The sequence below is a fragment of the Eschrichtius robustus genome, chromosome 10, assembly GCF_028021215.1.
Source record: "Eschrichtius robustus isolate mEscRob2 chromosome 10, mEscRob2.pri, whole genome shotgun sequence".
In the NCBI taxonomy this organism is placed as follows: Eukaryota; Metazoa; Chordata; class Mammalia; order Artiodactyla; family Eschrichtiidae; genus Eschrichtius; species Eschrichtius robustus.
The window spans coordinates 7,409,809-7,423,476 of record NC_090833.1 but is presented as its reverse complement, the minus strand read 5'-3'; the positions used below and the strand labels follow the sequence as shown (position 1 = coordinate 7,423,476).

The window sequence follows — 13,668 nt, the reverse complement described above, 5'->3', positions numbered from 1 at the left end:
GCTGAGCCCTCGGCCTTGTGCCACAGACACTTTGACAAGGACAAGTCTGGCCGGCTGAACCACCAGGAGTTCAAGTCCTGCCTGCGCTCCCTGGGCTACGACCTGCCCATGGTGGAGGAAGGGGAGCCCGACCCCGAGTTCGAGGCCATCCTGGACACTGTGGATCCAAACAGGTGAGCATCAGGGAACGTGGTAGAAGCAGCTCTGCACGCGGCTCCTACCGCACCCTCCCTGCTCACTGCACCTTGGCCCCCCAGGGACGGCCACGTCTCCCTGCAAGAGTACATGGCCTTCATGATCAGCCGTGAGACCGAGAACGTCAAGTCCAGTGAGGAGATCGAGAGTGCCTTCCGGGCCCTGAGCTCCGAAGGGAAGCCTTACGTGACCAAGGAGGAGCTGTACCAGGTCTGGGGCTCTGCTTCCCTAGCCTGGGGTGGGGGTGAGGGGTTCCTTTGAAGAGTGAAGCCCAGGCAAGGTTGCCCCCTGGGTTAGGGGCAGAGCCGAGTCTAGAGTAACACACCCGAGTTTTGAGCGTTAGCTGCTGGGTGCAGGCATTTTATCCCCATTTTCAAATGAAACTCAGTCCAGGCTAAAGGCCGTAGCAGCAGAGGTCCTGAAGCCTGGGCATTAACGTTCTTGAAGTCGGCCTCGTCCCCCGGCCTCAGTGGGCATGGCTGGTGGGGGCTTGGCTGACTGACAGGTGCCGCCTTGCCCTCCAGAACCTGACTCGGGAACAAGCCGACTACTGCGTCTCCCACATGAAGCCCTACGTGGACAGCAAGGGCCGCGAACTCCCCACTGCTTTTGACTACGTTGAATTTACCCGCTCGCTCTTCGTGAATTGATCCTCTGCTCCTAGGTTAGCCTGGCCCACGCCGCTTGCCCTGCCATCGCCTTGCTGCATGTCAACTCATCTCTGTGCTCTTAAGAAAAATACTCCAGACAGACAGTGTTGCTTTCCATTGTAACCTTAACCTGCTTAGCTTGGGGTAAGACTTAGTAGAAAATGGTGCTTCAGTAAACTGCTCCTGGTCCAGTCGCTGGTGCCATGTTGCTGTGGGGACCCTTCCTATCTTGAAGCCAGCTGCCCCATTCCGACTGCAGAAATATCTAAGCAGCTGGCTACTTCCCCTTTTGTTCTCCCTCCCAATTTTCTGTTTCCATGTAAAAGACAAATAAATGACTCCCCCCAAAGCTTGTCGTGTCTTCTTCATTCAGCTTCCATCAGAAACGTACAGCACAGATGTAGCCTCACCCCACCTGCCTCTGACCTTGGGACTCCCCCCACCTCAGGTGGCCACCTCTGCTGCCAGTTGGTCCAAGTCCTCTGTTTCCCGGGGTCCTTGTTCAGTGAACTCACTGCTTAGCTGCCACACCTTTACCGTGCCCTTGGCATCGCCAGCAGCCAGGAGCTGAGTCTGCTGATGATTGAATTCAAGACAGTAGACTGGGCTTTCATCCTGGGTTTGCTTGATCGAAACTGTGGGTTTCTGGGAGCTTTTCTGGAGATCAAACAGCTGCACATCACCTTCAAGGAGAGATTCGTGGGGTAAGAGAGGCCCAGAGCAGCAGCCTCTTCACAGTTTCCTGTGCACAAGATCAGGCTGTTACTCAGTTCAGCTCTCCACCCAACACGAGGAAAGTCATCCTCACCCCACGTACAATCTCCCCAACCCAGAGTTCCAGGTACAGGCTGGGCTCATGTCAACTTCAACGGATCCAAGCCTGGTGCCCATTTCCTACCTTCCCCAGAAGCAGCCGCAAACACCAAAGGGCGCACTGGGGACCAGCGCACAGCGAACAGGTACTTGTGGGACAGCTGCAGGGAGGTCAGGGGCTGGGCCTGCAGCATGGAGTACAGGTGGACGTGGCCGTCGGTCCCTGCGCTCAGGAAGAGATTCCTAGACAGGATGCAGGGCAGACAGCCAGGCAGGGGATGAGTGCTGGGGATTCAGGTGCGGCTGGGGGCTTCCTGCCAGACTCCTCATGGTCTGTCAGGCTCATGAGAGGCCTCCCTAGGCCCCCAAACCTGGGTCCTCCTCGAAAGTAAGGGGCCGATTCCCTGGTGCCAACCCCAGGAGCTCCGGATACTGGGGCTCAAATGGGGAAGACCTGGCCCAGGGCAGACCGCGGGTCCTTTAAGCAGTGCTAGGTGTGGCCTGGTGGGACTCCCTCACCCTCCCTGTGCCAGAGGCCCTGTGGCTGACGGAGGAGGCTCGGGCCCTCCCTACCTGTGGAAAGGGGAGCAGCTCACAGAGTAAACAGGACCGCCGTGGGGAGAGAAGGTGAACTGTGCCGGGGCCCGCAGGGGCACAGAGCTGGGCATCCGCGTGAGGGCGGGCTCCTCTGCTGCCAGGGAGCACTTAAGTGGGAAGCCGCCTTCCGTGCCCAGCACGAAAAGGCTTGGGTCAAAGCTGGAGAAAGCCACTGCTGTGGCACCCACCTCGGTCTCCCCCCGGGGAGGCTGTGGAGAAAAGAACAGCAGGGCAGAGCCAAGGGAATCCGCTCACGGTGTCCCCAAGGAGCCCAGGCACATGCGTGGACGCTGTGGCCCTCAGTGGCTCCCACCTGCCTGCCCCCAGGCTCACTGGCTCAGGGGTCCCACAGCCTGGGGCTGCCTCGGGGGCCCGTTTCCAGGGCAGCAGCCTCGCCCCTGCGTACCTTCTTCAGCTTGGTGCTCCTGGGGAGCTGCTGCACGGCCAGGGCGAAGCCCGCGCTGAGCTGCAGCCGGCCAGCCCCGACCGCCAGCCAGAGCAGCACCTTCCCATCCGCGGCCACGCTCAGCACCTGGAAGCGGTGGCCGTGCTGGGGCCCCGGGAGCCAAACCACCTGGACAACAGGGTGCGGGGCCGAGCTGAGAAAGGACGCCTGCCCCACCTCCCAGCAAGACCAGGTGTCACCCTCCCCCCTCCCCCCTCCCCTTCTCTTCCAGGGAGACTTCTGCGGGGAGGCCTGGGAGCCGCCTCACCCACCAGAGGGTTCCAAGGTCCCCCCAGTCCCAGCAGAAAACCAGGACAGTGGGGACTGCGGCTCTGATGGAAGGGGTGGGTGTGACTCATGGCCTGGGAGCTCCGAGAATGCCAGAGGCAGCTGTTCAACTGCCAACTCCCTGGTAACCTTCTTCCTTGGCTGTGGCGAGCAGGCGCCCCCTCTCCTGCCCCGCGTCATGGAGCAGGCCCGCGACATCAAGGCGCAGCCCGGGAGGACGTGCTTCCCCACCCGCCAGGCAGGCCGCTGCTCTGACCTGGTACACGGGGTCCGTGTGCGTGCCGTCCGTCAGGCCCGTGCGCCAGAGGAGTGGGTCCTCAGGATGGCTCATGTCCCACACCAGCACCTCGCCACTGTACAGCCCACCTGCGGGACCAAGGGGGCCTGGGCAGGAGCCGACCCACACGCAGCAGCCCAGCTCCCTGGCCAAGCCCCCACCCCTCCCAGCCACTGAGCCAGGACGTGGGGCCGCTTTCTCGAAAACAGTCCTGAGGAAGAAACGTCCTGGTCCCCAGGCCTCACACTCCAGCCCGCTGTACCCCACCCCAGGAAGCTTCGCCCACTGCCAGGCTACCATCCCCCGCCCAGCACCCCCCATTCCCTCCAGCTTCACCTGCCCCCTTTCCCCAAGGGTGGGGAGGCTCATCACCTCTGTCATCCCCAAGGCTGCCTGCTCCGTCCTGCCTCTTGTCCCGACCAGGCCGCACCTCTGCACGGCCCACACCCCCTCAAGACTCAGCTAAGGACCTGCCGCCTCTTCCAAGCTCTGCACCCAGCACGGGCACCCCCAGCGTCCTCACCTGAGCCCAGGGGTCAGGGCCACCTGTGGTCTCTGCTTCCCCCACAGACCTGCCCTGGCCGTGACCAGGGGCTGAGGGCCCAAGGGAGGGCTTTGGCCACCCTCTGCAGGGTGGGAAGCAGAGGCAACTGAGGCTGGTCGGCTCACCTGCAACGTGGGATGGCTGCGTGGGGTGGAAGGCCAGGCACATGACAGCGCTGGGCGCCTCCACCACCGCCGACGGCTGCTGCGGGTTCAGGCCTCGCCGGTCCAGATTCCAGGCGCACACAAAGGACTTCAGCGTGCTCCAGTCCCCATCATCCAGCCTGCACGGACGTGCCCGAGCTAGCTCTGCCCCTCGGCTCGGGCTTCACCCCAACCCACCCTGCCCCCACCGTGCTCCTATCACCTGACCCACCTTCACCCCCTGCTCCCCCAAACAGGTGAGCCTCTATAGCCCCATCACACACAGACACTGTGCTGGGTATCAAAGCGGCAGAGGCTCCTCTGAGGCACCCCGAGGGCATGAGTTTCTCTGGAAAAGGGTCTCCAGGTGGGCAAACCTGGGCATATCAGGAGACGGCTCTTGGAGCAGGTGAGGCAGGCCCAGGGCTCACTGCCCAGTGCTGGCAGGTGGGCAAAGGGAGTCCCTTCCCTGCTCTTTTCCTGCCAACCTGATGCCCAGGCAGCCTTGAGAAGGAAGACTCCCAGAAAGGCCATGCTCTGGGCCAACCCCTTACTGCACAGACGGGGAGACAGAGGCTCAGAAGAGGGTCTGAGGGCCTTTCTATTGCCCCACACCCAGCCCTGCTGCCACTCACCGGCCATAGGCACAGGCCACCACAGAGCCAGTGGTGCTCCAGGAGACACCAGTCACATGCAGACCCTGTCCTTGGGCTGGGGGGTAGCCCAGGGTGTGGAGGCAGGTCACCTGCAAGAGACAAACCATCCCCAACACTGAGCCCCAAAGCCGCCCAGCAGTGTAACGAAAAGCACACACAGCCTTGGGCCTCCCAATCCCTATAAGTGATTCAAGTCCACCGTCCAGCCCTAGGGGAAAGTGTGGAGCCTTCATCCCAACATCTCCCCTAACAGGATGCTTCCAGAAACCCAGAAGGAAGGGCCTTGGGAACTGAGACAGACGCCAGGCTCCAGGTCAGAGCTGGACCCTGTACTCACATCTGTTTCAAAAGCTTTGGCTTCTGAAGCTGGATGGTGGTGATGGTTGCACAATAATGTGAATATACTCAATGCCACAGGATTGTACGGTTAAAAATGGTTTAAATGGTAAATTTTATGTTATGTGTATTTAAACACACACACACATTTTTTTTAAAACTCTGGCACCTTGTTTCTCAGCCCATAGGTGGCCCGCAGCAGCTAATGAGAAGGCCGGCGATGCTGGCCACAGCGAGGGATTTTGCACCACAGACACACTTTCCAGGAGGTATTTGCACCATAGACCAAAACTCCTGTGAATAGTTTCACACTTCTTGACCTCATAACCCCATATAAAGAAACTATCCAATGGAAAGAATCCAAAATCTGTAAGAAGCTGCACTGTGCACTGCTAGTGAGAACGCAGAACAGTGCAGCCGCTGTGGAAAACAGTCTAGCAACTCCTCAGATGTTAGAGTTACCATATGGACCAGCAATTCCACTCCTAGGTATATACACAAGAGAACTGGAAACACACACTTGTACACAAATGCTCACAGCACGATCCGTAATAGCAGAGTGTGGTACATCCCTACGATAGAGTGTGATTCAGCCATAAGAGGAATGATGCACTGATAGACGCTACAACACAAGGACCCTTGATAACACTCTGCTAAGCAGAAGCAGCCAGTCACAAAGACCACTTGTTATATGATTCCATTTATATGAAATGTCCAGAAGAGACAAATCTACAGAGACAGAAAGTGGAGCAGTTGCCAGGAGGTGCGGGGGAAATGGGGAGTGACTGCTAATGGATATGGAGTTTCTGTTTTGGGGAGGTGATGAAAATGTTCTAAAACTGACTGTGGCAATGGTTACATACCTCTGGAAATATATTAAAACTCACTGGGGCTTCCCTGGTGGCGCAGTGGTTGAGAATCTGCCTGCCGATGCAGGGGACACGGGTTCGAGCCCTGGTCTGGGAAGATCCCACATGCCGCGGAGCAACGAAGCCTGTGCACCACAACTACTGAAGCCCGCATACCACAACTACTGAGCCCACACGCCACAACTACTGAAGCCTGCGCACTCTAGGGCCCGCATGCCACAACTACTGAGCCCGAGTGCTGCAGCTACTGAAGCTCGCGCGCCTAGAGCCCGTGCCCCGCAACAAGAGAAGCCACCGCAATGAGAAGCCCGTGCACTGCAACAAAGAGTAGCCCCCACTCGCCGCAACTAGAGAAAGCCCCTGGGCAGCAACAAAGACCCAACGCAGCCAAAAATAAATAAAAATTAAAAAAAAAAAAAGATAAACAGGCTGTTCTATACCTTCACTGATGGGTATGTGTTTGCCAAGATTCAAAATATACCGCAACAAACCTGACTCCAGAAAAAAAAGTTTATGGTGAAACATCATGTAGCATTTAAAACGGAAATAAGTCTATAATGGAAAAGAATCTGAAAAAGAATATATATATATATATATATATATATATAGAACTGAATCACTTTGCTGTACACCTGAAGCTAACACAACATTGTAAATTATACTTCAATTTAAAAAATGGTAATAGGGAATTCCCTGGAGGTCCAGTGGTTAGGACTCCACGTTTCCACTGCTGGGGGCCGGGATTCGATCCCTGGTCAGGGAACTAAGATCCCGCAAGCCTCACGGCACGGCCAAAAATAAATAAATAAAATAAAAAATGGTAATAAAAAATAAATAAACAGGGGCTTCCCTGGTGGTCCAGTGGCTAAGACCCCGCACTCCCAATGCAGGGGGCCCAGGTTCGATCCCTGGTCAGGGAACTAGATCCCACATGCCTAAACTAATAGTTCACATGCCACAACTAAAGATCCTGCACATGGCAACGAAGATCCTGCATGCCACAACTAAGAGCCAGTGCAGCGAAATAAATAAATAAATGGATAGAGAAATAGAGAGATAGAGAGATAGACAGATGGATGACATCTGTAGCAACCTGACAACACAGAACGGGCTTTGCTTCTGAAGAGAGAAGACCCCAAGATTGGTCACAGTGCCTCACAGCAGTCAGCCACACCCACATGGAAACAAGAGGCAGGACACGACACAGCAAAAAAAGTCAAAGGTTTCAGGGGGCGCCCCGGTCACCTCTTCCTCATCTTTAATTCTGAAGTGTTCAGCCATGTTGTCACTGATTTTAGAATTGTGAAGTTACAGTCCTTCATTAAGAGTGGCATCTCAGGGCTTCCCTGGTGGCGCAGTGCTTAAGAATCCGCCTGCCAATGCAGGGGACACAGGTTCAAGCCCTGGTCTGGGAAGATCCCACATGGCTGTGGAGCAACTAAGCCCGTGCACCACAACTACTGAGCCTGAGCTCTAGAGCCCACGAGCCACAGCTACTGAAGCCCGCAAGCCTAGAGCCCGTGCTCCGCAACAAGAGAAGCCACCGCAATGAGAAGCCCGCACACCACAATGAAGAGTAGCCCCCGCTCACCGCAACTAGAGAAAGCCCGCACGCAGCAACAAAGACCCAACGCAGCAACAAAGACCCAACGCAGCCAAAAATGATAAATAAATAAAAGAAAAGAAAAAAAGAGTGGCATCTCAGGCTTTCCGGGGCTACTAGAGCCAAGGACGGCAGTGAAATGTCAAGGCCAACACCTAGACAGCTGGAGTAGAGACAGAACAACCAGACATGTCAGCCAAAATAGTAATTCCACCAGGAAGAACTAATCAAAATATTGATGCAAAAGAAAAACAAAGTGAGAGAGAGATTCGCTTCAGTTCTGTCATATAACAGCAAAATGTGAAAGCACTACTCCTCTGCCCAACATTCAGAAAAGCAAGAAACTTCAGGGCCATGAGGGGACCACACACCACACGGCCACCCAGAGGGTGCTGCCCAACCCCCCCGCCCATTCACGTGTTTCTGGAGGATACGTGTCTAGACGTGAAGCTGCTGCTGGGATGTCCAACAACAGGGGACTCAAGAAAGGCTGGTGTATCTGTGCAGTGGGACGTGAAGCAGGTTACAGGGGGACTGGGGCCCCTCTACAGGAACTGACATGGAAAGCTCTGGTGAGTGAGAAAGGTCACAAACAAAATGTACAGTGCTTTCCATTTGTGTTTAAAATGCTCTTAATGACAACCGTAGTAGCACTCATGCTATGTGTCAGTGTAGCACGGGAAAGGCCTCTGAACCAGTGCTCCCACTCACTGTCTACGTATTACACGTTCCGTATTTCTGCGATGACTCAATTTATTATAATGAACATGTATTGCTTTTGTAATCAGAAAACAATAGTTTTTAAAGGGGGAGAAAGTAATACACAGGTGGACCAAACTAACGCACAGAAGGGTGGAAAAGCCTCAACAATTAAAAACAAAAGCTTAACCTCTCTGAATGCAACTGTAAAAGGGGGCAGGCTGAGCTGAGCTTTTAACATTCATTACCTTCTTCTTGTGCTCTGCTTAAAAAGATACAATGACTCCACACTTTGGTGTGGACTTGGCAACAATTTTTCAGAGGGATTTTGAGGATTTCTCTCAAATAAACCGACTTTCCCATACCTATCAACAATTTAGTGGGAACAGGGCAGCTATGTATCTGGAAATAGATAGAAGGAAGATACAAGAAGAGGAGGGGAGGAGAGAAGGGCTTATGACCTCTGAATACAGAATTATCTCCATTTCTAAAGGAAGAAAACGTTGTATAAGAAAAGTTTTTACTGCTTGCTCAGCAGCCTGTCCACAGGCAACACCAGGGCTGAGCAAAAGCCACCAAGGGGCCCTCCTTCATTCAGAGGTTACCTGATCTCAAAGCAGAGGCTGTGTATCCAACTGGACATTTGAGTTGACAGGGTGACACCTCTGAGCTGTGCCTCGAGACCAGAAAGGCTTGTCGATGCTGAAGTCACTAGAGCATGGTAGTGACACCAGACAGACCATGACTCAAATTCCAGCTCAGCCACTTACAGCTGTATGACTGTGGACAAGTCCCTTAGCCTCTCTGACTCTCATCTATAAAATGGAGATCATGGGAATTCCCTGGCAGTCCAGTGGTTAGGATTCTGCCAGGGGCCCAGGTCTGATCCCTGGTCGGGGAACTAAGATCTCACAAACTGTTTGGTGCGGCCAAGAAAAAATAAAAAATAAAAATAAATATAGAGCTCTACCCACCACCAGAGCCTCCCATCAAGCCTCTTAGATAGCCTCAACCACCAGAGGGCAGACAGCAGAAGCAAGAAAAACTACAATCCTGCAGCCTGTGGAAGTAAAACCACATTCACAGAAAGATAGACAAGATGAAAAGGCAGAGGGCTATATTCCAGATGAAGCAACAAGATAAAACCCCAGAAAAACAACTAAATGAAGTGGACATAGGCAACCTTCCAGAAAAAGAATTCAGAAAAATGATAGTGAAGATGATCCAGGACCTCGGAAAAAGAATGGAGGCAAAGATTGAGAAGATGCAAGAAATGCTTAACAAAGACCTAGAAGAATTAAAGAAAAAAACACCTAGAAGAACTAAGAACAAACAGAGATGAACAATACAATAACTGAAATGAAAAATACACTAGAAGGAATCAATAGCAGAGTAACTGAGTCAGAAGAATGGATAAGTGACCTGGAAGACAGAATGGTGGAATTCACTGCTGCAAAACAGACTAAAGAAAAGAGAATGAAAAGAAATGAAGACAGCCTAAGAGACCTCTGGGACAACATTAAACGCAACAACATTTGCATTATAGGGGTCCCAGAAGGAGAAGAGAGAGAGAAAGGGCCAGAGAAAATATTTGAAGAGATTATAGTCGAAAACTTCCCTTACATGGGAAAGGAAACAGCCACCCAAGTCCAGGAAGCGCAGAGAGTCCCATACAGGATAAACCCAAGGAGAAACACGCCGAGACACATAGTAATCAAATTGGCAAAAATTAAAGACAAAGAAAAATTATTGAAAGCAGCAAGGGAAAAACGACAAATAACATACAAGGGAACTCCCATAAGGTTAACAGCTGATTTCTCAGCAGAAACTCTACAAGCCAGAAGCGAGTGGCATGATATACTTAAAGTGATGAAAGGGAAGAACCTACAACCAAGATTACTCTACCCGGCAAGGATCTCAATTAGATTTGATGGGGAAATCAAAAGCTTTACAGATAAGCAAAAGCTAAAAGAAATCAGCACCACCAAACCAGCTCTACAACAAACGCTAAAGGAACTTCTCTAAGTGGGAAACACAAGAGAAGAAAAGGACCTACAAAAAGAAACCCAAAACAATTAAGAAAATGGTCATAGGAACATACATATCAATAATTACCTTAAACGTGAATGGATTAAATGCTCCAACCAAAAGACACAGGCTTGCTGAATGGATACAAAAACAAGACCCATATATATGCTGTCTACAAGAGACCCACTTCAGACCTAGGGACACATACAGACTGAAAGTGAGGGGATGGAAAAAGATATTCCATGCAAATAGAAATCAAAAGAAAGCTGAAGTAGCTATACTCATATCAGATAAAATAGACTTTAAAATAAAGAATGTTACAAGAGACAAGGAAGGACTCTACATAATGATCAAGGGATCAATCCAAGAAGAAGATATAACAATTATAAATATATATGCACCCAACATCGGAGCACCTCAATACATAAGGCAACTGCTAACAGCTATAAAAGAGGAAATTGACAGTAACACAATAATAGTGGGGGACTTTAACACCTCACTTACACCAATGGACAGATCATCCAAAATAAAAATAAATAAGGAAACAGAAGCTTTAAATGACACAATAGACCAGATAGATTTAGTTGATATTTTTAGGACATTCCATCCAAAAACAGCAGATTACACTTTCTTCTCAAGTGCGCACAGAACATTCTCCAGGATAGATCACATCTTGGGTCACAAATCAAGCCTCAGTAAATTTAAGAAAATTGAAATCATATTAAGCATCTTTTCTGACCACAACGCTATGAGATTAGAAATGAATTACCGGGAAAAAGATGTTAAAAGCACAAACAGGGGCTTCTCTGGTGGTGCAGTGGTTGAGAATCTGCCTGCCAATGCAGGGGACACGGGTTCGAGCCCTGGTCTGGGAAGATCCCACATGCCAGGGAGCAGCTGGGCCCGTGAGCCACAACTACTGAGCCTGCGCGTCTGGAGCCTGTGCCCCGCAACAAAAGAGGCTGCGATAGTGAGAGGCCCGTGCACCGCGATGAAGAGTGGCCCCCGCTTGCCACAACTAGAGAAAGCCCTCGCACAGAAACGAAGACCCAACACAGCCATAAATAAATAAAAATAAATAAAAATAAATAAAATTAAAAAAAAAAAAAAGCACAAACACATGGAGGCTAAACAATACGTTACTAAATAACCAAGAGATCACTGAAGAAATCAAAGAGGACATCAAAAAATACCTAGAGACAAATGACAATGAAAACACGACGATCCAAAACCTATGGGATGCAGCAAAAGCGGTTCTAAGAGGGAAGTTTATAGCTATACAAGCCTACCTAAAGAAACAAGGAAAATCTCAAGTAAACAATCTAACCTTACACCTAAAGGAACTAGAGAAAGAAGAACAAACAAAACCCAAAGTTAGCAGAAGGAAAGAAATCATAAAGGTCAGAGCGGAAATAAATGAAATAGAAACAAAGAGAACAATAGCAAAGATCAATAAAACTAAAAGCTAGTTCTTTGACAAGATAAACAAAACTGATAAGCCATTAGCCAGACTCATCAAAAAAAAGAAGGAGAGGACTCAAATCAATAAAATTAGAAATGAAAAAGGAGACATTACAACAGACACCGTAGAAATACAAAGCATCCTAAGAGACTACTACAAGCAACTCTATGCCAATAAAATGGACAACCTGGAAGAAATGGACAAATTCTTAGAAAGGTATAACCTTCCAAGACTGAAACAGGAAGAAACAGAAAATATGAACAGACCAATCACAAGTAATGAAATTGAAACTGTGATTAAAAATCTTCCCACACTTCCTTTTCTGGTCAGTGGCCTGAGGTGACCTCTCAAAATGGTTCGCTATTCACTTGACCCAGAAAACCCCACAAAATCATGCAAGTCGAGAGGTTCAAATCTTCGTGTTCACTTTAAGAACACTCGTGAAACAGCCCAGGCCATTAAGGGTATGCATATCCGAAAAGCCACCAAGTATCTGAAGGATGTCACTTTAAAGAAGCAGTGTGTGCCATTCCGTCGTTACAATGGTGGAGTTGGTAGGTGTGCCCAGGCCAAACAGTGGGGCTGGACGCAGGGTCGGTGGCCCAAAAAGAGTGCTGAATTTTTACTGCACATGCTCAAAAATGCAGAGAGTAATGCTGAACTTAAGGGCTTAGATGTAGATTCTCTGGTCATTGAGCATATCCATGTGAACAAAGCCCCCAAGATGCGGCGCAGGACATACAGAGCTCATGGTCGGATCAACCCATACATGAGCTCTCCCTGCCACATTGAGATGATCCTTACTGAAAAAGAACAGATTGTTCCTAAACCGGAAGAGGAGGTTGCCCAGAAGAAAAAGATATCCCAGAAGAAATTGAAGAAACAAAAACTTATGGCCCGGGAATAAATGCTGCAAAAAATAAATGCAAATAAAAGTAAAAAAAAAAAAAAAAAAAATCTTCCAACAGGGCTTCCCTGGTGGCGCAGTGGTTGAGAATCTGCCTGCCAATGCAGGGGACACGGGTTCGAGCCCTGGTCTGGGAAGATCCCACATGCCATGGAGCGACTAGGCCCGTGTGCCACAATTGCTGAGCCTGCGCATCTGGAGCCTGTGCTCCGCAACGGCAGAGGCCGCGACAGTGAGAGGCCCGCGCACCACAATGAAGAGTGGCCCCCGCTCGCCGCAACTGGAGAAAGCCCTCGCACAGAAACGAAGACCCAACACAGCCATAAATAAATAAATAAATAAATAAAATTAAAAAAAAAAAAATCTTCCAACAAACAAAAGTCCAGGACCAGATGGCTTCACAGGTGAATTCTATCAAACATTTAGAGAAGAGCTAACATCCATCCTTCTCAAACTCTTCCAAAAAATTGCAGAGGAAGGAACACTCCCAAACTCACTCTATGAGGCCACCATCACCCTGATACCAAAACCAGACAAAGATACTACAAAACAAGAAAATTACAGACCCATATCACTGATGAATATTGATGCAAAAATCCTCAACAAAATACTAGCAAACAGAATCCAATAACACATTAAAAGGATCATACACCACGATCAAGTGGGATGTATCCCAGGGATGCAAGGATTCTTCAATATACGCAAATCAATCAATGTGATACACCATATTAACAAATCGAAGAATAAAAACCATATGATCATCTCAATAGATGCAGAAAAAGCTTTTGACAAAATTCAACACCCATTTATGATAAAAACTCTCCAGAAAGTGGGCATAGAGGGAACCTACCTCAACATAATAAAGGCCATATATGACAAACCCACAGCAAACATCATTCTCAATGGTGAAAAACTGCATTTCCTCTAAGATCAGGAACGAGACAAGGATGTCCACTCTCACCACTGTTGTTCAACATAGTTTTGGAAGTCCTAGCCACGGCAATCAGAGAAGAAAAAGAAATAAAAGAAATACAAATTGGAAAAGAAGAAGTAAAACTGTCACTGTTTGCAGATGACATGATACTATACATAGAGAATCCTAAAAACGCCACCAGAAAACTACTAGAGCTAATCAATGAATGTGGTAAGTTGCAGG

The 13,668-nt window shown here is 49.9% G+C and overlaps 2 protein-coding genes across 5 annotated transcripts in view; one reads left to right on the top strand and one right to left on the bottom strand.

The window, feature by feature from the left end:
* SPTAN1 (spectrin alpha, non-erythrocytic 1) overlaps positions 1-1,194 on the top strand; it is a 65,113-nt gene extending 63,919 nt beyond the window's left edge. For all 4 annotated transcript variants that reach the window (XM_068553946.1, XM_068553945.1, XM_068553942.1 and 1 more), the window contains 3 exons: positions 27-173; positions 258-405; positions 720-1,194. In XM_068553946.1, coding sequence (XP_068410047.1) covers positions 27-173; positions 258-405; positions 720-845 — 421 coding nt within the window. In that variant the 3' untranslated portion in view covers positions 846-1,194. The remainder of the gene's footprint in view (positions 1-26; positions 174-257; positions 406-719) is intronic.
* DYNC2I2 (dynein 2 intermediate chain 2) overlaps positions 1,195-13,668 on the bottom strand; it is a 30,538-nt gene continuing 18,064 nt past the window's right edge. Inside the window, exons 4-10 of the mRNA XM_068553951.1 lie at positions 4,588-4,697; positions 3,935-4,092; positions 3,245-3,354; positions 2,662-2,829; positions 2,232-2,464; positions 1,744-1,901; positions 1,195-1,528 (exon numbers count right to left, since the gene is read on the bottom strand). Of these exons, the coding sequence (XP_068410052.1) occupies positions 1,290-1,528; positions 1,744-1,901; positions 2,232-2,464; positions 2,662-2,829; positions 3,245-3,354; positions 3,935-4,092; positions 4,588-4,697 (1,176 nt within the window). The 3' untranslated portion in view covers positions 1,195-1,289. The remainder of the gene's footprint in view (positions 1,529-1,743; positions 1,902-2,231; positions 2,465-2,661; positions 2,830-3,244; positions 3,355-3,934; positions 4,093-4,587; positions 4,698-13,668) is intronic.